General features: G+C 48.2%; 2 protein-coding genes across 5 annotated transcripts in view; one reads left to right on the top strand and one right to left on the bottom strand.

Annotated features, from left to right (window-relative positions):
* The window catches only part of ACSBG2 (acyl-CoA synthetase bubblegum family member 2), an 88440-nt gene extending 82385 nt beyond the window's left edge, over positions 1 to 6055 (top strand). For 2 of the 3 annotated variants that reach the window (XM_074939736.1, XM_074939734.1), the window contains exon 16: positions 5716 to 6054. The gene's annotated coding sequence lies outside the window, so the exon portion shown is untranslated. Of the gene's footprint in view, positions 1 to 5715 lie in introns of all 3 variants that reach the window. The other variant, XM_074939737.1, reaches the window with a different exon arrangement.
* The window catches only part of MLLT1 (MLLT1 super elongation complex subunit), a 61152-nt gene extending 38607 nt beyond the window's left edge, over positions 1 to 22545 (bottom strand). For both annotated transcript variants that reach the window (XM_074939739.1, XM_074939738.1), the window contains exons 1-3: positions 22433 to 22545; positions 16859 to 17039; positions 1624 to 1706 (exon numbers count right to left, since the gene is read on the bottom strand). In XM_074939739.1, coding sequence (XP_074795840.1) covers positions 1624 to 1706; positions 16859 to 17039; positions 22433 to 22444 — 276 coding nt within the window. In that variant the 5' untranslated portion in view covers positions 22445 to 22545. The remainder of the gene's footprint in view (positions 1 to 1623; positions 1707 to 16858; positions 17040 to 22432) is intronic.
* Between the last annotated feature and the right edge of the window lie 774 nt (positions 22546 to 23319).

The following is a 23319-nucleotide window of genomic DNA, read 5'->3' as shown; positions in this document are numbered from 1 at the left end:
ATGCCTTGGGCTCCCCCATGTCCCAGCCTCAGAACAGTGACAATCTTGGGCAAAAAAAGCGTCCAATGCTATGTCGGAGGTGCTCCCTCTGTGGCAAAACATGAGAAATTTATTGGACTTGCTCACCAGCTCATTACTGCTTCAGTAATAAAGGTCAGAACTCCACAAGCTACAAAGGGAAAGCAGACAAACACACCAAACTTTCACATCTAATAGTGTTGGGAGGAGGTAGTGTGGTGAAGAGAGGTGCAGAAGGCAAGGATGGAGACAGCCTAATGTGTTCAGTAAAGGAGGTGCTGGAAGGCAGATAGGTAGAGTTACGGTATTGGTGTGTGGTATACAGTAATGGTGGTAATGGTAGGTTTCAGAGTAACAGCTGTGTTAGTCTGTATTTGCAAAAAGAAAAGAAGTACTTGTGGCACCTTAGAGACTAACCAATTTATTTGAGCATGAGCTTTCGTGAGCTACAGCTCATTTCATCGGATGCATACTGTGGAAACTGCAGAAGACATTATATACACAGAGACCATGTATATATATATATATAATGTCTTCTGCAGTTTCCACAGTATGCATCCGATGAAGTGAGCTGTAGCTCACGAAAGCTCATGCTCAAATAAATTGGTTAGTCTCTAAGGTGCCACAAGTACTCCTTTTCTTTTTGTGGTAATGGTAAAGTATCTACCCATGGGTGAGGAATTAGAGGTTATGTACTGTTAGGTGGCTTAATGGTTTCATTTCCTAGCTTTTCTGGGTTTATGTCAGCTATATTATACATAACAAACAACTGGTTCACATCCAATTTTTTGTGTAGTAACCAAAAGAAGGGAACGCTCAACACAACGATCATAACAAAGAGTTAATTTGAAACTGAATATACAACCAGCGAGTGCAAAGTTGGTTTGACAAATCCCTAGTCTCCGTAACCTTCTTTAAGTCATGTGGCATAGGACTTTTGAGGCAGGACTAAACTTTATCTTCACCGTATGCAGCGAATGCTACATTTTAACTTTCACATTGTTATCGCTGAATCTTAAGATTTAAAGTCTTTTGCATTTTCTTTTGGGGTGAACAAACTCAGACCTATAGTATCTATTGTGAATTACATGTCCAAGACACACAAGTCTTATGTTTGTGTCTACATACCATATTAATACTGGTATAACTATTTAGGTTAAGGGTGTGATTTTTTGAAAATTTTTTTTAATAGCAGTACAATCCTTAGTGTGGAAGACATTATACCAATATAAAAGGAGCTTATAGTTTACTCCTGTACAGCAAGACAAATAAATTACTCTGGTATACACATCTTTATATCAATATAACTTCACCCCCACTTGGGGATCTGTACTATACAAACTTGTGTTTAGACAAGTCCATAACTTGCTACACTATCCTTATATTACCTTTCTTTACAACATTCTCTCTACCAGACAGGAATGTTTCCTTTCAAAGTCTGGCAGAAAGCTTGCTATAACTTCCAAAAATCAGAGTCAATTTCTGTTTATCAGAGCAATAAAAACCACACAAAATGGTCACATAATTTAGCACATTTTTGCCAAGCAGTTTAACTGTCTGGTGCAGTTCAAAGCAATCAAAACAATTAGGCGAATAGGACTCTACCTTATTTTTGAAGTGTACTTCAATGGGCATAATGAAACCAGCGTAGCCGGACTCCTCCACTTTGTAAGGAGGCTCCTTGCACACTAAGAAGAAAAAAGCAAAACAAACATTAGCTTCAGACATAAATGTAACAATATCCAAGATCAGAGCAATTACAAGGAAGAGAAATGAGCCTCTGACAATGCACGGCAAACCTCTGACCTTTATAAACACAGAATAAGATCCTATGCTTAATTAGGGGTAGGAAAACTGCTTGCCCGCTACCCTCAAAAATGAAAGGTTACTCACCTTGTGCAGTAACTGTGGTTCTTCGAGATGTGCGCTCTAAGGGTGCTCCACTCCAGGTGCAAGTGGGTCTCTTGAGCCCTCAGAGATTTTTTATTAGTAGTGTCTGTTCGGTCTGCGCACGCACCCTACGCAACCTCATGCTGTGCTGCAAAGGTATATAGGGCTGCCCGGGGAAACCACAGTCACGTCCGTCTGTAGCTGAGCGTCCAAGAAGAACAGTCCGAAGCACAGGGGAAGGAGGGCAGGTAGTGGACCACCCACAAGGACACACATCTCAAAGAACCACAGTTACTGCACAAAGTGAGTAACCTTTTCTTCTTCAAGTAGTGTCCCTAGGGCTTCTCCTCTTCTGTTGACTCCCGAGTACTATCCTCACAGGGAGAAGCTAGCTTCAGAATTAAGTACAAAAGACTGAAGACAGTACAGCAGAACAGACTCACTAGATCTGGCAGCATGGACTAAGGCACAATATTTAGAAAAGGTAAGCACTGAAGCCCAAGTAGGAGCTCTGCATATCTCAGACACAGGAATGTTTTTGAGTAACACCATGGAAAATGCCTGTGATTTGATAAAGTGTGCCATAGTTCTTTGAGGATGCAACACACCAGCTGCATCACAGAAAGCAGTAATACACCCAGAGATCCAGCTTGACAATCTCTGTGAAGACATCATGGATCTCTGATCTTTCTGCGATAGAGACAAGAGTCTAGGTGATTTCCAAAACTGCTTGGTCCTATCCAGATAAAAGACAAATGCCTGTCATACATCTATGGGAACGGAAGTCTCCCACTGAGATTGATGTGGTTTAGAAAAAAAATACTGGTGGATAAATAGAGTGGTTAAAATAGAAATCTGACAGCACCTTATGTAAGAACTTTGGGTGCAGTCATAGGGGCATCTTGTTCTTGAAAAAAATATCATAAAAGAAGGGTCTGCTGCCATCAAGGCTCCAATTTCTCCAACCTTGTGGGCTGACGTGATAGATACTAGAAAGGCCATCTTCATAGATAAGTGAAGTAAGGAGCAGATCAAACCTTATGCGGCCTCCATATCTGTGTCGGAGTAGGATTCTTAACCTGGGGGTAAAGGTTTTCCAGACCCTTAATAAATCTCAATGACATAGGGGAAGTAAAAATAGAAAACCCTCCTAGTCGGGAATAAAATCCTGATATCGTGGTGAGCTGAACCTTAATACAGTTTAAAAAAATTGGGTTTATTAAAAAGAAAAGAAGTACTTGTGGCACCTTAGAGACTAACCAATTTATTTGAGCATAAGCTTTCTTGAGCTACATCCGATGCATGCATTCATTGATTCATGGATTCATGCATCCGATGAAGTGAGCTGTAGCTCACGAAAGCTTATGCTCCAATAAATTGGTTGTCTCTAAGGTGCCACGAGTACTCCTTTTCTTTTTACAAATACAGACTAACATGGCTGCTACTCTGAAACCTGGGTTTATTAAATAAGTCCAGCGGACAACTGAGAGCAGAGAAGATTCTGGCACATGGTGGACACCAGTGGTTGAACCTCTTCCATTTCTGAAGGTAAGTAATTCAAGCTGACTGCCTTCTACCATTTATGACAGGTTTCAGAGTAGCAGCCGTGTTAGTCTGTATTCGCAAAAAGAAAAGGAGTACTTGTGGCACCTTAGAGGCTAACAAATTTATTTGAGCATAAGCTTTCGTGAGCTACAGCTCACTTCATCGGATGCATTCAGTGGAAAATACAGCGGGGAGATTTATATACATAGAGAACATGAAACAATGGGTGTTACCATACACACTGTAATGAGAGGTTTCAGAGTAACAGCCGTGTTAGTCTGTATTCGTAAAAAGAAAAAAGAAAAGGAGTACTTGTGGCACCTTAGAGACTAACCAGTTTATTTGAGCATGAGCTTTCGTGAGCTACAGCTCACTTCATCGCATCCGATGAAGTGAGCTGTAGCTCACGAAAGCTCATGCTCAAATAAACTGGTTAGTCTCTAAGGTGCCACAAGTACTCCTTTTCTTTTTTCTTTTTACTGTAATGAGAGTGATCACTTAAGGTGAGCTATTACCAGCGGGGGGGGGGGGGGGGCTGGGAGGGGGGCTCTCCATCTGAGGGGTTGGAGCTAATGCGGCCGTCAGTAACAGTATCCCCGATAATGTCACGGCAAACCTGGTGGCTGAACTTTGTGACTTTGTCCTCACCCATAACTATTTCACATTTGGGGACAATGTATACCTTCAAAGCAGCGGCACTGCTATGGGTACCCGCATGGCCCCACAGTATGCCAACATTTTTATGGCTGACTTAGAACAACGCTTCCTCAGCTCTCATCCCCCAACGCCCCTACTCTACTTGCGCTACATTGATGACATCTTCATCATCTGGACTCATGGAAAAGAAGCCCTTGAGGAATTGCACCATGATTTCAACAATTTCCATCCCACCATCAACCTCAGCCTGGACCAGTCCACACAAGAGATCCACTTCCTGAACACTACGGTGCTAATAAGCGATGGTCACATAAACACCACCCTATACCAGAAACCTACTGACTGCTATTCCTACCTACATGCCTCCAGCTTTCACCCAAACCACACCACACGATCCATTGTCTACAGCCAAGCTCTGCGACACAACCGCATTTGCTCCAACCCCTCAGACAGAGACAAACACCTACAAGATCTCTATCAAGCATTCTTACAACTACAATACCCACCTGCTGAAGTGAAGAAACAGATTGACAGAGCCAGAAGAGTACCCAGAAGTCACCTACTACTGGACAGGCCCAACAAAGAAAATAACAGAACGCCACTAGCCATCACCTTCAGCCCCCAACTAAAACCTCTCCAACGCATCATCAAGGATCTACAACCTATCCTGAAGGACGACCCATCACTCTCTCAGATCTTGGGAGACAGGCCAGTCCTTGCTTACAGACAGCCCCCCAACCTGAAGCAAATACTCACCAGCAACCACACACCACACAACAGAGCCACTAACCCAGGAACCTATCCTTGTAACAAAGCCCGTTGCCAACTGTGTCCACATATCTATTCAGGGGACATCATCATAGGGCCTAATCACATCAGCCACACTATCAGAGGCTCATTCACCTCGCATCTACCAATGTGATATATGCCATCACGTGCCAGCAATGCCCCTCTGCCATGTACATTGGTCAAACTGGACAGTCTCTACGTAAAAGAATAAATGGACACAAATCAGACGTCAAGAATTATAACATTCAAAAACCAATCGGAGAACACTTCAATCTCTTTGGTCACTCGATTACAGACCTAAAAGTTGCAATTCTTCAATAAAAAAACTTCAAAAACAGACTCCAACGAGAGACTGCTGAATTGGAATTAATTTGCAAACTGGATACAATTAACTTAGGCTTGAATAAAGACTGGGAGTGGATGGGTCATTACACAAAGTAAAACTATTTCCCCATGTTTATCCCCTTCCTCCCCAGCCGCCCCCGTTCCTCAGACTTTCTTGTCAACTGCTGGAAATGGCCCACCTTGATTAACACTACAAAAGGTTTCCCCTCTCCCCCTCCCGCCCCCGCTCTCCTGCTGGTAATAGCTCACCTTAAGTGATCACTCTCATTACAGTGTGTATGGTAACACCCATTGTTTCATGTTCTCTCTCTATATATAAATCTCCCCACTGTATTTTCCACTGAATGCATCCGATGAAGTGAGCTGTCGCTCACGAAAACTTATGCTCAAATAAATTTGTTAGTCTCTAAGGTGCCACAAGTACTCCTTTTCTTTCTACCATTTAGTAATACTTGTCCATCTGTTTGACAGGAGTACTCTAATCCCGGGAACCATGTACGAGCCATACTTGGAGACAGAAGACCCCTAAGCTGGGGTGAAGCACACGACCTGCACCCTGGGAGAGGAATGAGGGAAGGTCGGAAGCTTGAGCACTGGTTGGACACACAGGTGAAGGAAGTAAGGATACCAAGTTTGCCTCAGTCTGGCCAGTATCACAAGGATAACCCTGGCCTTTTCCTGCCTGATCTTGTTCATCACTCTTAGAATTAGTGGTATTGGAGGGAAATGTGTAGAACACTCCCCATTTGTCCAAGGAAGGAGAAAGGGTCTCCCAAAAGAAAGGCAATCTAGACCTCCCCTCAAGCAGAATAATGGGCACTTCCACAGGTGCACCTATTCTCCACATCCAGCAACAGGAAGTCCCCACCTCTGGAATATCCCATGAAGGATGTGAGAGTCCAGCTCCCATTCATAGTCCTGGAAGAAGCACCTGCTGAGCATATCGGCTGTGACATTCTGAACTCCAGGAAGGTAAACAGCAATCTGATGGGCTAATACACCATTTCCATAACTTCATAACTTTGGCACACAGAGAGATGGACCTTGTTCTTCCATCCTGATTCTGATTGATTTGCCCTTGACGAGGGATAAGAACTGAAGGCAGGCATTCCTAACTGTCCTGAGTTTTAATAAGTTGATATGAATACCAGTTTCCTGAGGTGACCATCTGCCCTGAGTTGTGAGTGTGTTGAAGCATGCTTCCCACACAATAACAGTGATGCATCTGTTGTCACTGTTATTGTTGGAGCTGGGTGGACAGATGGACGCCTGTGCATACATTGTATTGATCTTTCCACCAACCCAGGGAGTTCTTCATCTAGAGGAGAACAGTAACCTGTTTGTCCAAGCTGTCTCTGGTTGAGGAATAGGTCCCCCTAAACCAGCCCTGAAAACAGCAGAGGCATAATCTTGCATGCTCCATCACAAAGGAGCAAGCTGCCATATGACCCAGGAGTTGCAAACAGTTCCTTAATGTAGTATGGGGGATTCCTTGAATTGTCCCAACCAGATTCGACAAAGTTATGAATCTGTCTGTGGGAAGGAAGGCCTGGCTATCAATGAATCCGAATATGCACCCTATCAATTGTATTCTCTGTACAGGGGCTAAGTTGGATTTTTTTACATTTAACTGGAGATCCAACTCCTAGAAGAGGGAGAGAGCCATCTGAGTGGAAGTTAGTACTGCTTCATAACATTAGCCATTGAGGAGCCATGCATTGAGATACAGGAAGACTAAAATTACTTCTTTATGAAGGTAAGCAGCCACTACCGCTAAAGCCTTCAAGAACAGCCTTGGGGCTGAAAAGAGGCTGAAGGGAAGTACTCAGTATTGAAAATGATCCTGGCCCCTGGTGAAATGCAGGTATTTCCTGTGTGGTGGGATGTATCACTATAAAGAAATAGGGGTCCTGTAGACTGAGGGCCAAAACCAATCTCCTGCCTCTAGAGAAGGGATTAGAGCCGCCAGAGTCATCATCTGGAACTTTTGAGATGTTACAAATTTGTTCAGTTGTCTTAGATCTACATCAGCCTCCATCCTTCTTTGACACAAGAAAATGCTTTGATTAAAACCCTTTCCACCTGTGAGGGGATGGGACCGGTTCATTGGCTTCTAAACAAAGGAGGGAGCATACTTCTTGACTCAAAATAGTCTCATGAAAGGGGTCCCTGAAGAGAAACATGAAGCAGATGGTGTAGCTCGAGGTTATAACCACTATGACCAACTTATCTGTTGTACTATGCTGCCAGGCCTGTTGGAAATAGGAAAGGCAGCCTCCGGAAGTGGGGAGGTAGGCAAAAGGTTGCGGCTTGCAAACTAGAGGTGAGGGAAGAGTTGAGCTCTCAATCAACCTGTGAAAATTGTTCTTTCAATGATAACTAGGTAGGAGCTGAAGGAGGGTGGGAATCTCTTTTCCTAGTGTGTTCGGTGGTTCTGTAAAAATCAGAGAACTGTACTGGGTGCAATCTCTGGGCAGTTTGAGATCTACAAATAAGAGGACATTTACCAGGACTGTATATACTGAAAGACCTCAATGTAGCCCTGGAGTCCTTCAGGTGTGCAGGGATGCATTCGTAGCTCCTGAAAAGAATCATAGAATATCAGGGTTGGAAGGGACCTCAGGAGGTCATCTAGTCCAACCCCCTGCTCAAAGCAGGACCAATCCCCAATTAAATCTGTTTCTGACCATCAAACAGGAGGGCCTCAACTATATTCTGAACCTCTCTCAGAAATCCTGGCAACTGGAGCCACAATGCCCTGCACATGACAACTGCTGTGGAGATGCATCTAGCAGCAGTGTCTCCAGCATCCAAAGATGCTTGGAGAGAGGTTCTGCCTAATAAAAGACCCTCCTTAAGACAGCCTGGAAGCACTCTCTATGCTCTTCTGGAAGATGCTCAATAAAGGATGCAAACTTGTTGCAATTCATGTAGTCATACCTGGCCATGATCGCCTGATAGTTTGCAATTCAAAATTGGAGGGTTGCAGATGAGCAGGCCTTCCATTCAAAAAGGACCTTTTCTGGTCCTTGTCATAAAGAGTAGACCTAGAGTAATGTTGTCTACCCTGCTCATTTATGGCATTCAGCACCAGGGAATTAGGTGGGGATGGGTAAACAAAAATTCTGAGAGTCTCGAGCGCAGGGAGATAGTATGTTATTGCCCATTTACAAGTTGCCAAAATGGTGGCAGGAGTTTTCCACATGATCTTTGCTGTATCTAGGAGCACTTGTGCTCGTGTAGAGTGTGCTGTGACTCCATCAGGCAGTGGGTACACTGGATTGTGTGCAGCACGTGTGGATGCACCGAGACCCCTTTGGAGATTCACTGGGAGGAGAGCCCTTGGCCCTTGGATCGGTCACAATGGCCAGAAATAGTTTTGGCAATGTGCAAAAGGAGCGAGTTCTGTGGAGGCAGAATGCCAGTGCACAGCAGATATCAAGGGAATGCAGGACCCTGTCTGCGTAGGAGGCGTGTGGTTTGGGGAAGAAAACAGGTTGGAGGATGCACCGATGTAGGTGGAACTCTGACACTACTTTTGGGAGAATCAAAGAATATCAGGGTTGGAAGGGACCTCAGGAGGTCATCTTGTCCAACGCCCTGCTCAAAGCAGGACCTATCTCCAACTAAATTATCCCAGCCAGGGCTTTGTCAAGCCTGACCTTAAAAACATCTAAGGAAGGAGATTCTACCACCTCCCTAGGTAACGCATTCCAGTGTTTCACCACCCTCCTAGTGAAAAAGTTTTTCCTAATATCCAACCTAAACCTCCCCCACTGCAACTTGAGACCATTACTCCTTGTTCTGTCATCTGCTACCACTGAGAACAGTCTAGATCCATCCTCTTTGGAACCCCCTTTCAGGTAGTTGAAAGCAGCTATCAAATCCCCCTCATTCTTCTCTTCCACAGACTAAACAATCCCAGTTCCCTCAGCCTCTCCTCATAAGTCATGTGTTCCAGTCCCCTAATCATTTTTGTTGCCCTCCGCTGGACGTTTTCCAATTTTTCCACATCCTTCTTGTAGTGTAGGGCCCAAAACTGGACACAGTACTCCAGATGAGGCCTCACCAATGTTGAATAGAGGGGAATGATCACGTCCCTCGATCTGCTGGCAATGCCCCTACATATACATCCCAAAATGCCACTGGCCTTCTTGGCAACAACGGCACACTGTTGACTCATATCCAACTTGTCATCCACTGTAACACCTAGGTCCTTTTCTGCAGAACTGCTGCCGAGCCATTCGGTCCCTAGTCTGTAGCAGTGCATGGGATTCTTCCGTCCTAAGTGCAGGACTCTGCACTTGTCCTTGTTGAACCTCATCAGATTTCTTTTGGCCCAATCCTCTCATTTGTCTAGGGCCCTCTGTAGCCTATCCCTACCCTCCAGCGTATCTACCTCTCCTCCCAGTTTAGTGTCATCTGCAAACTTGCTGCAATCCACACCATCCTCCAGATCATTTATGAAGATATTGAACAAAACCGGCCCGAGGACCAACCCTTGGGGCACTCCATTTGATACTGGCTGCCAACTAGACATGGAGCCATTGATCACTACCCGTTGAGCCCGACAATCTAGCCAACTTTTTATCCACCTTACAGTCCATTCATCCAGCCCATACTTCTTTAACTTGCTGGCAAGAATACTGTGGGAGACTGTGTCAAAAGCTTTGCTAAAGTCAAGGAACAACACGTCCACTGCTTTCCCCTCATCCACAGAACCAGTTATCTCGTCATAGAAGGCAATTAGATTAGTCAGGCATGACTTGCCCTTGCTGAATCCATGCTGACTGTTCCTGATCACTTTCCTCTCCTCTAAGTGCTCCAGAAGTGATTCCTTGAGGACCTGCTCCATGATTTTTCCAGGGACTGAGGTGAGGCTGACTGACCTGTAGTTTCCCGGATCCTCCTCCTTCCCTTTTTTAAAGATGGGCACTACATTAGCCTTTTTCCAGTCGTCCGGGACTTCCCCCGATTGCCATGAGTTTTCAAAGATAATGGCCAATGGCTCTGCAGTCACATCCGCCAACTCCTTTAGCACTCTCGGATACAGCGCATCCGGCCCCACGTGCTCGTCCAGCTTTTCTAAATAGTCCCGAACCATTTCTTTCTCCACAGAGGGCTAGTCACCTCCTCCCCATGCTGTGCTGCCCAGTGCAGTAGTCTGGGAGCTGACCTTGTTCGTGAAGACAGAGGCAAAAAAAGCATTGAGTACATTAGCTTTTTCCACATCCTCTCTCACTAGGTTGCCTCCCTCATTCAGTAAGGGGCCCACACGTTCCTTGACTTTCTTCTTGTTGCTAACATACCTGAAGAAACCCTTCTTGTTACTCTTAACATCTCTTGCTAGCTGCAACTCCAGGTGTGATTTGGCCTTCCTGATTTCACTCCTGCATCCCCGAGCAATATTTTTATACTCTTCCCTGGTCATTTGTCCAATCTTCCACTTCTTGTAAGCTCCTTTTTTGTGTTTAAGATCAGCAAGGATTTCACTGATAAGCCAAGCTGGTGGCCTGCCATATTTGCTATTCTTTCTACACATCGGGGTGGTTTGTCCCTGTAACCTCAATAAGGATTCTTTAAAATACAGCCAGCTCTCCTGGACTCCTTTCCCCCTCATGTTATTCTCCCAGGGGATCCTGCCCATCAGTTCCCTGAGGGAGTCACAGTCTGTTTTTCTGAAGTCCAGGGTCCGTATTCTGCTGCTCTCCTTTCTTCCCTGTGTCAGGATCCTGAACTCAACCATCTCATGGTCCCTGCCTCCCAGGTTCCCATCCACTTTAGCTTCCCCTACTAATTCTTCCCGGTTTGTGAGCAGCAGGTCAAGAAGAAGAGCTCTGCCCCTAGTTGGTTCCTCCAGCACTTGCACCAGGAAATTGTCCCCTACCCTTTCCAAAAACTTTCCTGGAGAAATTTAGGGTGTAATCCTAAGGACACTTTGTCCTTGTGGAATACAGTGTAAGAGGGGTCTGCCATCCTAGCCACCAGTTCACTGACCGATCTAATTGAGGTAATGGCTACCAAGAGAGAGGTGAGAGAGGGAGCACGTTGCCAGCACTCAACGTAGAGTAGAGAGAACAAGGTTAAGGTCCCATGGGGGTGTGGGTTTGACTACTGGCAGGAAGGTATTAAATTAAGTAAACCCTTCGTGAAACAGATGGTGGTTGGGGGTGTAAACAGAGCGGTGCCATCCATGGGAGGAGGAAAGGCACTGAGCACTGCCGACGTTTTGAGATTGAGAAGGTAGTCGAGGATGATAGGTATAGATATTGCATTCAGTGGTGGGGACTGTGGTGAGCCCATGATGTGAAGCATCTCCATTCAGCCCGGTAGCAGGCCATGGTGGATGCCCTCTGCTCTGGTTAAAAACGTGTCGCACTGGGCTACAGCATGCCCTATCTACCCTCGAGCCTCATCCAATCACCAGGCCATGAGGTGAAGAGGGCCCAGATTGGGGGGCCAGATCCGGCCCCAGTCTTGTGTGAGGAGATCCAGGAGGGCTCAGAAGCAGAGCGGTGTGTGGGTGGAGAGTCTGAGGAGGTCCATGCATCAGAACTGACAGGGCCAGAACAGGGCTACGAATACCACAGTGACCCAGTCCCAGGGTTCTTGCGTATCACTTGTGGGAGGAGGCATAGCAGAGGTCACCTGTCCAGGGGAGGAGGATAGTGTCACCCTGTGAGTCCTCTCCTATTACTCCCCTAGAACAATAAAGGGGGAGCTTTTGGTTCTCGTAAGTGGCAAAGAGGTCCCACCGAAGGGTGCTCCGTTTGTCGAAGAGGTACCAGAGTGTGGCGTCACGCAACTCCCACTCGTGGTTGAGGTAGAGAGTCCTGCTGAGCACATCGGCTCGTGAATTCTGGATGCCTGGGATGTACATGGCTTGGAGCCTCATATGGTGCTTGATGCACCAGTTCCAAAGGTGGATGGAGTTGGAACAGAGGGAGGGAGCCTTGGCGCTGCCCTACTTGTTGATGGACACAACTGCTGCACTGTTGTTGGAGAACAACTGAACGTGGTGGGACTGGATGAAAGGAAGAAATGCCTGGCATGCAAAATAGACTGCCCACAGTTCTAGTATGTTTACATGCATCCTGGCTTCCCATAGCATTCACACTCCCTGGGCTGTGTGATGGTTTAGATGGGCTCCCCAACCCACGAGAGGAGCGTCTGTTGTGATGGTGGCCTGTGGGGTGGGTGGGATGAAGGGGGTACCGACCATGACCTCGGAAGGATCGGTCCACCAAGTGAGAGAGGTCAGCACAATCTGGGGAACAATATGGTTCATAGAGAGGAGCCATATCTGGAGGCAATGCATGTGCAGACATGTGTGGTGTCACATAGGTGCAGGCTGCCATATGTTCACGGAGAGAGAGACAACGTCGGACTGTCGTGTCAGTCTTGGTAGGGGTATACCAAATAGCCAAGGTGATGCATTTGTGCTGCTGCCACAGTGAAGACCTTCGTGAAGACTCGCGGAGCCGTCACTATGCCGAAAAGACCCGGAATTGTAGTGGTTGTGTCCTACCCAAAAACGGAGAAATTTGCAGTGGGCTGGGTGAACAGTCTGGACTTTCTGATAAAGGTGTACAGCACCCGAAGATCGAGAATGGGACGGTACCTTCTGCCCTTCTTTGGGATGAGGAAGTATGGTGAGTAGGAACCTCATCCCATGTAGTGAGGTGGGGCATGCTCTATGGCTCCCTGGAGGAGGGAAGTGAGATGATGCTGGGGGGCGGAGGGGAGATGAGAGAAATTCTATGGTGTATCCATAGTGGATAATCTCCAGTACCTAAATGTCCATGTTGATCTTGCCCCAATTGCATGCAAATAGAGCAAGACGACCCCCAAAGACGACATGGAGCACCATGGGTGGCGTCAGGGGAGGTTCTTAGGTGTCGATCGGCATGTCAAAACTGAGCTTTTGACTGCTGGTGGGAGAAGGTCGAGGAGGCAGTTGTGGCAGAGGCAGTTGTGGAAGAGGCAGGGAATCGAGGTTGTTGAGAGTGGTGCCACCTATGTGGGGCCTCCTGAGGACGCTGGTAGTAGGCTGAGTAGGAAGTGTGGGGGCACAGACAGAACTGCTGCCTCTGTTGTCTGCATCATGGCACCAGAACACACATACACACCAAGGGACCGTAACGTGGCCCTGGAGTCCTTCAACGAATAAAGGGATTCATCCATTCTGTCATGTAACAATCTGTCTTCATCAAAGGGGAGGTCCTCGATTGTATTTTGGACCTCCCTGGGCAAGCCGGATGACTGGACCCACAAATGTCATTGCATGACGACCCCAGTTGTGAGAGAGCGAGAAGACTTATCAGCTGCATCCACAGCTGCCTATAGGCCCACTGTGGTCACTAGGCACCCTGTCTACCAGTGACTGAAACGGCTGCTGTTAGTGTGATTGCAGCTTGTCCCGGAACTCTACTAGCCTCACATAGTTATTAAAATCGTACGTGGCCACCACAGCCTGACAGTTTGCAATCCGGAACTGCAGTGCTGCTGAAGAATATACTTTTCATGTGTTTTGCTGCCTGGTCTGGAAGGGTCGACTTCTGTGGGTGCTGGCATGCGTGCTCTGCTGCTGTGTGGACGACGAGAGCTGGGGGGTGGATGGGAAAAAAGAAAATCCCTTAGCAGGTACAAAATACCTCCTCCCTGCCTGTTTCGGTGTGGGGGCACAGGAGGCAAGGGCCTGCCACACTGCCCACACTGGTTGAAAGATGGTCTCATCAATAGGTAGTGCCAAACTAGAGGGCCCGAGGTTGGAGAATGTCCAGAAGTTGATGTTGTTTGTCCTGAATCTCCTCCAAGGGAATCCCCAGGTCTGCTGCTACCCTGATATTACCAGTTGTTGTCTGGCAGAGAAAGCGAGAGGGAAATAAACACTTCATCCGGGGAAGAGCAAGCAGCCGTTGGGACCGGCAGAGCAGACAGTTCCAGTTCAATGTCTGCCTCTTCCTCAGAACTCAACGGTGCTGGTGGAAGAGCAGGGGAGGCATGATAGGATGCCTGGGAGGGTGCATGCTGCTGGCGCTAGGGGTGTGAGGGTGCCCAGTACAGCCAAGGGGAAGGGTCCCGCGGATGCAGTAGGTTATGGTACCAGACCCTTGCTGCTGGATCATACACTGGTAGGGATACAAGTCTGAACTGCAGCACGACATCGGGGAGAACGAGGGTTCTGGCTCCGAAAACTCTTCCGACTCCAAGGATAGTTCTGGCAGTGGGGGAATCGGTGACACAGGAGGGCCGCAGCATGGCAGGGGTCTGTCCGGCAACAGCAGAAGAGGTTCATCTTCTGGAGTGGGGACATCTCTGGCAAGCGAGGGTCCAGAGAGGAGAGGAAATGGCGGGTATGGGAGCATCAGCTCTGCTGCTGACAAGAGGGGCTCCAAGCGGCCAGGAGTCCTTGGTGTGTCCATGGAGATACCAAAGGGCCCTGGTGGCATCTGCAGGGCCAGCTTCTCCAGGAGCCATGAAGACAATGGCAGGATAGGTGTTGCACATGTCAGTGAGCACTCCAGACACATGGGTACCAGGGCCATCACTGAATCCTGTTTGCACTGAGCTTTACCCTCCATCCAGGGAAGCCTGTGTGCTGGTCCAGCAGGATTCATGCGTGACATCTCATCCAACCTGGCCCAGCTCAGGTAGGAAAAGCTGCACTTGGGAGCAGTCTGCAGCTCTTTGTGCCCATGAGAGAGTCTCATGTTAGAGTTTGTTTGTCTTCAGTATCACCAGACCTGGGGCTTGTGAGGTGCTCGTAAGATCACTCACCTCTGGCTGACAGCCACTGTACAGGGGGTCTGATGGTCCTGGATCAGAGAGTGCACGTGGTCGCATAGCTTACTCCATTAGGAACTTATGGAGGCGGAGCTCCTGAGCTTCCGAGCTTCCCAGGTTTGGGGCAGGAAGGACTTAAAAATGGAGCAGCAAGCCACAATGCGAGCCTCGCCAAGGCAACAAAGGCATCGCTGCTGCTTATCAATCACAGAGAATGGGCGAGGGCAAGAGAGAGAGTTTTTAAAACCCAGAATCCAGGGCATCGTCGGGGGAGGGGGGGGAGAATATGACACGACATTCCCCGAACAGGGAAAAAACGTCACAAACTAAATTATCTACTCTAAAACTACAATCTACAACAAATGGACAGAAGTAACTTTTTTTGCATAAACTAAGAGCACAAAGGAACAAAGGTTCCGACTCAGGCAATGCAGCAGTAAGAGGGAACTGGAGAGACATCAACCTGCACAACCTAGTATACCTTCAGCTGCAAGCAGGAGGGGATACATTACGCACGTTCGGGTCAAAGGACACTGCTAACGAACACTTCCAAACTCAGGTGCATGCCACACGTGCACCCACATATGGAATACATACAGGGACCAACACTCAAAGAATTTTAAATTAATAGCTTGATTAGGAAATGGCAATTTCCTCAAATCTAACACCACAGAAGTTAATTTCCCCACTTCCACACTCTTACTCCATAGTAAGGGTGCCAAGAGATGTAACTCAACAATTCCCTGCATTCCCAACAACAAAAAAGCCGGTTTGAAATAAGGGTCAATTGACTTGATTTTAACTCTGTTTTTACATTAAAATCCTACCATGAAACGATTTCAGATTTTTAGACTTTTTAGATTTGCAGGCCGCCTTTTTTATTTTATTAAAAACTGTTTCTACAATATTTTAGTTGTTAAAATAACTTCTTAGCAGTGCAGTGAAGCCCAGCCCATGTCAGCAATCTCTTGCTTCAGGTTAGGGAAAGAGTCATTTGCAACAACCCTTCAGGCCAATCTAGGAATAGCACTGATGGACTGCAAAATCCCTCTATTCCAACCCCTCTTTGGTGAAAAACAGGTTGGCATCATGGTGAACCTTAAGGTAAGTGTGAATCAAGAAGGGGGAAACAAACTATCATTTTTAGTGCTGGGTGACACAGTAATCTGGTTAGCAAAGATGAAGAGTCATAAAGATGTTTGTTATAAGGTAATTGCTGTGCTGGGATCCTTGTCAACCAGCATAAACTGCAACTTTTATTCAAGTCTTTCTATAAATTTGTTTCTAGTTCAGCAGTCCAATTTCCTATCATACATCAATTTTATTGCCACCACCTTGTGGCAGACATAATCATTATATGTATTACCTGCACAGGTTTAAGACAGAACTACCAAGTTGCTTTTCAAGTTTCCTTTCAAGTTGCTTTTCACAGCATGAGAGTCTCACAAATAACCATGACAAGTATATACCCTTAAGACAGCTGCATAGCCACCAGTGGCACTTCCCCCCATGTAACATGATAGTCATTTGTCCCCATTCTCTTGGCATTAAGTGCTCTGAAAACACGCAAAATAATAATACTTCAGTAACAAAAAAAAAAGAGGGAGGAAGCATTTCACCTTTGACCCTTTCATTAGAGGAAAGGTCACATTCTCTCTAATCTTCCTCAAACAAAAGTGGCAAACCTCAAGACTCAAGTGTATGCAATGTGTGTTTTGTTCCTCCTTAAGAAAATGTTTCACAGAAACAACAGTGCAATGCCAGACCCAGACTGCATGACTATCCCCCAGAGAAAGGAGACTGAATGCTAGTTAACATGCACGCTCACCACGTTTGGGTTTAGGGAAGCTCTCATGTAGCCGAAAGACCACCTTCTCCACAAAGTGCTGGATGTCGCATTGTTCTGGGCCACGGACAAATACCATCCAGTCATGAGTAAACCCTTCGGTGGTGGGCTTTTTCCGGAGTTGGGCTCGGTGCCCCAGCTCCAGCTTCACTTGCACTGTGCACTGGAAAGGGAGAGAGATGTGGGACACTAGTCAATACAGGCCAGATGACATTGTTTTACAGAGCTTTGAGATTTACAGACAGAAGATACTAAGTATCAGAAGAACAAGAATCAAATCAAGTGTTTATCACAATGAAACTAAGTTGCCACAGAAGATCATGGCAATTCTTTAAAACTAAACTGTGGTCAGTCAGAAAAGTGATTGTGAAAATGGTTTTTAACATCATAAATCTATTGTGTGTGCCTGAGTCACACCTTACTCTGCAGAGTCAATACAGCTACAGAAGACAGATACATCAACTAAGCTGTAAGCTAAGTTCTGACTCCACCGTCTTTATCATTCAGGAAGACAAAGCAGAACAACTGGATTCTCAGATCCAAATAGTTTACAGCATTTGCAGATAGTAAAATAATCTTAAAAAGAGTATTAGGCATTTGCTCACTGGGTTAGACCATTATGAAAGCCCACAAAAAAAAAAAATCTTACAGTACTGCTTTTTCACAGCACTTGAGTTAGTAAACTTCCAGGACACAAGTATCATGCATTTTCATAGGAACTAGAATTTAGTTGCATTATAAGTTTCATACATTAGTTGATTTACATGGCCTATGCTTACATGGACTTATACAGACAATACACTATTGTGTGTTTGCTAGTAGAAGAATTGTGTAATTTACAAAAAAAATGTAACTATGATGTTCTGTGTGTTTACCAAATAATTTATGTAACCTCTTTCAAAGAAAGGATCACAAGACTCTTTAAGGGCAGGAACTGTGTTTTCGTATGTATTTGTAAAACACCCAGCACTATAGGGACCTAGCCCCGATTAAAGTTTCTGAAGTCTAGTCTAAATAATATTAAACAGATAACACTAGAAAAAAATGGGTATTGTGCCCCATACAAGGAACAAAAAGCCCACTACACAGAGTATAAGAAACAGCTGAAATTAAATTAAGATGCATACATTACTGTAGACAATTTACATCTCGGAGACAGTGGAAGGAGGTAGGTGGATGTAGGAGAGGGAAGGCAAGTATTAATTTCAAAAAAACTAAAGCACACCAAAAGGTTTCAGGAGAGATTTGAAGAGCCAGAGACCCACCTGAGAATATGTGCCATGTATGTACTACTCTAGTTTGAAGTATGTGCCCTATACAAACTGAAGTAGTTGCCAAGACCATCTTACACTAAATTTAATAAAATGATCAGATTAACCAAGTAGAAGTTCAAACCCACATGAAGGTTGGCAGTGCTTGGTTCAGATTCCCACTCAACTAAGATTTATGAGGAATAAGGGATTTGATTTCACTTATAAATTGCATGTGTAACCTAGTCAGGTCTCAGATGGGCATTTTTAAGGGGAACATTATTATTTGTATTACAGCTGCATGCAGGGGCCCCAAATGAGATCAAGGTACCCACTGTGTTAGGCATAGGACCTATACATAGTAACAGGTTTCAGAGTAGCAGCCGTGTTAGTCTGTATCCGTAAAAAGAAACGAGCACTTGAGCTGTAGCTCATGAAAGCTTATGCTCAGATAAATTTGTTAATCCCTAAGGTACCACAAGTACTCCTTTTCTTTATACTTAGTAAGAGTCCCTTCCCTGAAATGCTTAGTCTAGACCAGTGTTTCCCAAACTTGGGAGGCTGCTTGCTCAGGGAAAGCGCCTGGTGGGCCGGGCCGGTTTGTTTACCTGCCACAGCCGATTGCAGCTCCCACTGGCTGCCATTTGCTGCTCCAAGCCAATGGGGGCTGCGGGAAGCAGCGGCCGGCATGTCCCTCGGCCCATGCCGCTTCCTGCAGCCCGCATTGGCCTGCAGTGGCAAACCACGGCCAGTGGGAGCCACGATCGGCCGAACCTGTGGACACAGCAGGTAAATAAACCGGCCCGGCCCGCCAGGGGCTTTCCCTGAACAATCGGCGTCCCAAGTTTGGGAAACACTGGTCTAGACAGATAATAGTTGAAAAAAGTTTTTTCTCCATATGTGAAATGGTGATCTGAGAGTATAATAGTGATTTTTAGTGTCCAAACTTGACACACTAGGAAGGGGCTTGGTTTTCAGAAGGTGTTTATTTAGCAATTTCTGATAATCTAGACCAGTGGTGGCCAAACTGTGGCTCATGAGCCACATGCAGCTCTTTTATCGTTAAAGTGCGGCTCGCAGAGCCCCCCATGCTCCCCCGCATTCTCCACCTACCAGGCTGGGGGGGAGGAGGGGTGCCTTAAGACCTCTGCCTTGCAGTGGAGTGGTGGGGCTAGGGCTTCTGCCCAGAAGGGAGGGGAGTCTTGGGGCTTCACCCCTGCAGGGTGCACCTGCCAGGGCTTCAGCAGGAGCTGGGCTGAAGCCCTGACAGATGCCTCCCATGGAGCTGAAGCCCCGAGCTTTGACAGGTGTGCCCCGGCTCTCGAACTTCTGAAGACTGTCGTATGCGGCTCGTATGGTCAGTAAGTTTCATCACCCCGATCTAGACCCTTTAAGGAGTCTTAATTAGAGCAGCCAAAAATCAGACTGCTTTCTGAAATCTTGGCCTAAGCTACTTGCTGAAGATCACACAGGAAATCTATAGTGGAGCCAGGAATTTAACTCTGATCTCCTGAGTCCCAGTCTAGTACCTCAATCACAAAACCCACCTTCAAAATTGTTTCTCTAAGGCAAAAAGATTTTAAAATTTTTCTTCCAAGCTATCACCTGCACCATCAAATACTTTCAGAGATCAGCAGTTCATGCATCAACCATAAAACCCAGGTACCAGCTCTTCTAATTAACTGCTTAATCCATTCTACAGAAGTCTCTCTCTTGAGTCACCTTCCTCTTAAATATATCTTGCTAGGTCATTTTCTTCTTCTGCACGTTGGAACCTGTCATTTCCATGGGCTGCACCTCAATATTACAGATAATGGTGCTCTGTTGTCAAATATTTCTGTTTCCTAACAAATGCTTCCCTTTCTTTAGGCTTAAAAATCCTGAAGGTCCAAGGAAAAAGGCAAACTGAGTTTTAATCAACACACAGGAACCTAGTACATTGTGATGCACCATTGTGTAGATAGTCTACCTAAATTCTGACATCCATGGGGGGAAACCTCTTGAAAGCAAGTTTATCTGGGATATTTCCCATAATATTCAAACAGGAATTCTTTTCAACAGATTCATTTTATTCTGTAGCTTCAACTACACCTTAAATTTTGCTACTGCATCCAACACACTCTACTCTTCAGAGAAGTATAAATGGCTATTACCCTATGGAGGTTCCTCAGTTTCAGTGACTAAGTCCCATACAGTTCTCAGCTACAACTACATGGATGAGGGGAAAATTAAATATAGAAAAGAACTGCTTCGAGTGGGAACTATTCGCAACATTCTCTTCAGGTCCAGTTAATAGGTGAAAGGAAATCCAAATAGAACCTAAAATATTTGAATTTGCCCCATTTGAAATTATGGAATAAGAGATTTCTCTCATGCCCTGAGGAAACAAAAACCCTGTTCAACTGGTGATGGTGGGGATGAACATACTCTACAATAATTTACTAAAGTCTTCAACCCTCCCCTCTAATTTTCTTTTGATGTATCAATTGTTTTCAAGTCACCAACTCTACCTATTCTCTCTTCCTTTTGGATTATCAATCAAGCACTAACTGAGCCTCCCGTATGACTTCATAAGCCTGAACTTGTGCGGATATGATATGTCAAAATACATACATGGACACACGGAAAAAGACGGAAAAAATGATGATCTGAAATAAGAAAGATGATCTGAAATAAACTCTGTTCTGAGAATGCAGGGTCTCCCCCCATGACCAGGGCCAGCAATAGCCCTGTTGATAACACTACCTCTTCCCCCACGTCTGACAAGGGGCAATAGCACTACTGCTGACATGACTTCCCCTCAAGCAGAGCTGAGTGAAGGATAGTTGCAGGGCAAGAACCTTAATGCTGACACTAATCCTCCCCCAAACTAATGCCTAGAGAAGACAATGCCCCTGCAGATGCAGTTGCTCTGCTCACTCATTGTGGGAGGGGGCAGTATACAGAGCCCTGCTACTGATACTGTCCTTCTTCCCTCATGTCTGAGTGAGGGAGCAACAGGCCTGTTGCTACCCATCATACCCCCTTCCCATGTCTGGGTAGGTTGTGAGCTGGCTACAGGCCAGCTGTATCATCGCCCCTCTCCCCCTCATGTCTCTGAGGGGGCTGAGGGGCAACAGCCCCACTGCTTCCCCTCTTCCCAATTATGCCTGAGAGAGCAGGGGAACACAATAGCCCCGCTGTTGCCCCTGCCCCAACCATTACGCCTCTGAGGGGACAGGAGGAGACAATAACCCCACTGGCCTTTTCTGCCCCCTTATGCCTTTGAACGGGGGAAACAGCCCCACCGTGTTCCTGCCTCCTTATCCTTCTGTGGAGGCAGGATGGCAACAGCCCCACTGCTGCGCCCCCATTATAACTCTGAGGGGATGGGAGGGCTACTGTCCCTCACTCCCATTATGCCACGGGGGGGGGGGGGATCAAGAGCACTGTGTTGTTCCTGCCCCCCCATTACACCACTGGGTAAGGGAAGGAGGGTGGCAACAGCCCTACTACCGCTCCTCCCATTACTCCTCTGGAGCAGGCAATACCCCCCCTCCCATTATGGCTCTGAGCAGGTAGGGGGGCAACAGCTCTGCTGCCGCCCTTCTCTTTATGCCTCTGAGGGGGCAAGCAGGGCTTAATTTGTACTGAAAGAGGTGCCAGGCCTTAAGTATTTTTTTTTTTTTACATTCATAACTGATGCGGCAAGCCCAGAGGTGCTGGGGCTCTGAACTGCCAAGCTGAGAAGTGCCAGGGCTGAGCCCTGGCAAGCCCTAGAACAAATTAAGAGCTGGATAAGAGGGGTAAGAGCCCCGCTGCTGCCCCTCCCCCCCCATACGACTCTGAGGGGATGGGGGGGCGGGAGCAACAGCCCCGCTGCTGCCCCTCCCCCCCCCATACGACTCTGAGGGGATGGGGGGGCGGGAGCAACAGCCCCGCTGCTGCCCCTCCCCCCCCCATACGACTCTGAGGGGACGGGGGGGAGCAACAGCCCCGCTGCTGCCCCTCCCCCCCCCATACGACTCTGAGGGGACGGGGGGGGGAGCAACAGCCCCGCTGCTGCCCCTCCCCCATACGACTCTGAGGGGATGGGGGGGCGGGAGCAACAGCCCCGCTGCTGCCCCTCCCCCCCCCATACGACTCTGAGGGGACGGGGGGGGGAGCAACAGCCCCGCTGCTGCCCCTCCCCCAAATTATGACTCGGAGGGGAGGGGGAGCAACAGTCCCGCTGCTACCCCTCCCCCATGCCGCTGAGGGGGCGAGGGGCCTATCACCCCTGGCCTCTCCCCGTGTGTGGGAGGCCGGACTTCCTCCTCCTCCTCACCTGATTGTCCATGGCTGGGCCCGCTGCTTCCCCCCGCTCGGTCCCGGCCCCTCACGGCCCCGCCGCGGCCCCTCGCCTCATTGTGTGTCACTCACAGGCACAGTCCCTGCCTCTCCCTCCCCCCCTCAGCCCGCCCCACGGAACCGGAACTAGACGCGCCCAGACGGGCAGCCTCCGCCGCCAATGGGAGCTCAGCCCACATCCAGGAGGCGGGGCATCCGTCGGGAACCGCGAGCCCCCCGCTGCCGCCAGCTGACTGGCCGGCGCCGCGGCCAATGGGAGGCGGGTGGGGGCGTGGCCAGCCGGCGCATTGCCGGGGTCAGGCGGCAGCGTGGAGCTGAGGGGGCTGGGCCCGCTGTCGGGGCGGGGGCTGAGCCGAGCCCCGGCCCCCCCTGTTTCCGCGGGCCCCGGGGGGGCCTGGCCCGGCCCGGTCCGGCCCGGCCCGCGTTGTTCACCCACGGCCCTGGGGGCCACCCACAGAAAGGGGTCCCGCCCAGCGGCTGGGCGCCGGACTCCCAGAAGTGCCCCACGCCAGCCCCCGGGGCGCTGCCCCCAGTGCACAATGCTGCCCCGCCCCGCGGGCCACGGCTCCTGGGCGACCTGCCGGGCCCTGGCTCCCAGCCCAGCCCCGCGGGGCCCCTGTCTCCCATCGCCCCCCCCCCGCACCAGCCGCGCGGGGCCCCTGTCTCCCATCGCCCCCCCCCCCGCACCAGCCGCGCGGGGCCCCTGTCTCCCATCGCCCCCCCCCCCGCACCAGCCGCGCGGGGCCCCTGTCTCCCATCGCCCCCCCCCCCGCACCAGCCGCGCGGGGCCCCTGGCTCCCATCGCCCCCTTCCCCCCCGCACCAGCCCCGCGGGGCCCCTGTCTCCCATCGCCCCCTCCCCCCC

Source organism: Natator depressus, chromosome 25, assembly GCF_965152275.1.
Source record: "Natator depressus isolate rNatDep1 chromosome 25, rNatDep2.hap1, whole genome shotgun sequence".
Classification (NCBI taxonomy): Eukaryota; Metazoa; Chordata; order Testudines; family Cheloniidae; genus Natator; species Natator depressus.
The sequence above is the reverse complement of the archived record's forward strand: the minus strand, read 5'-3'. Positions and strand labels throughout refer to the sequence as shown.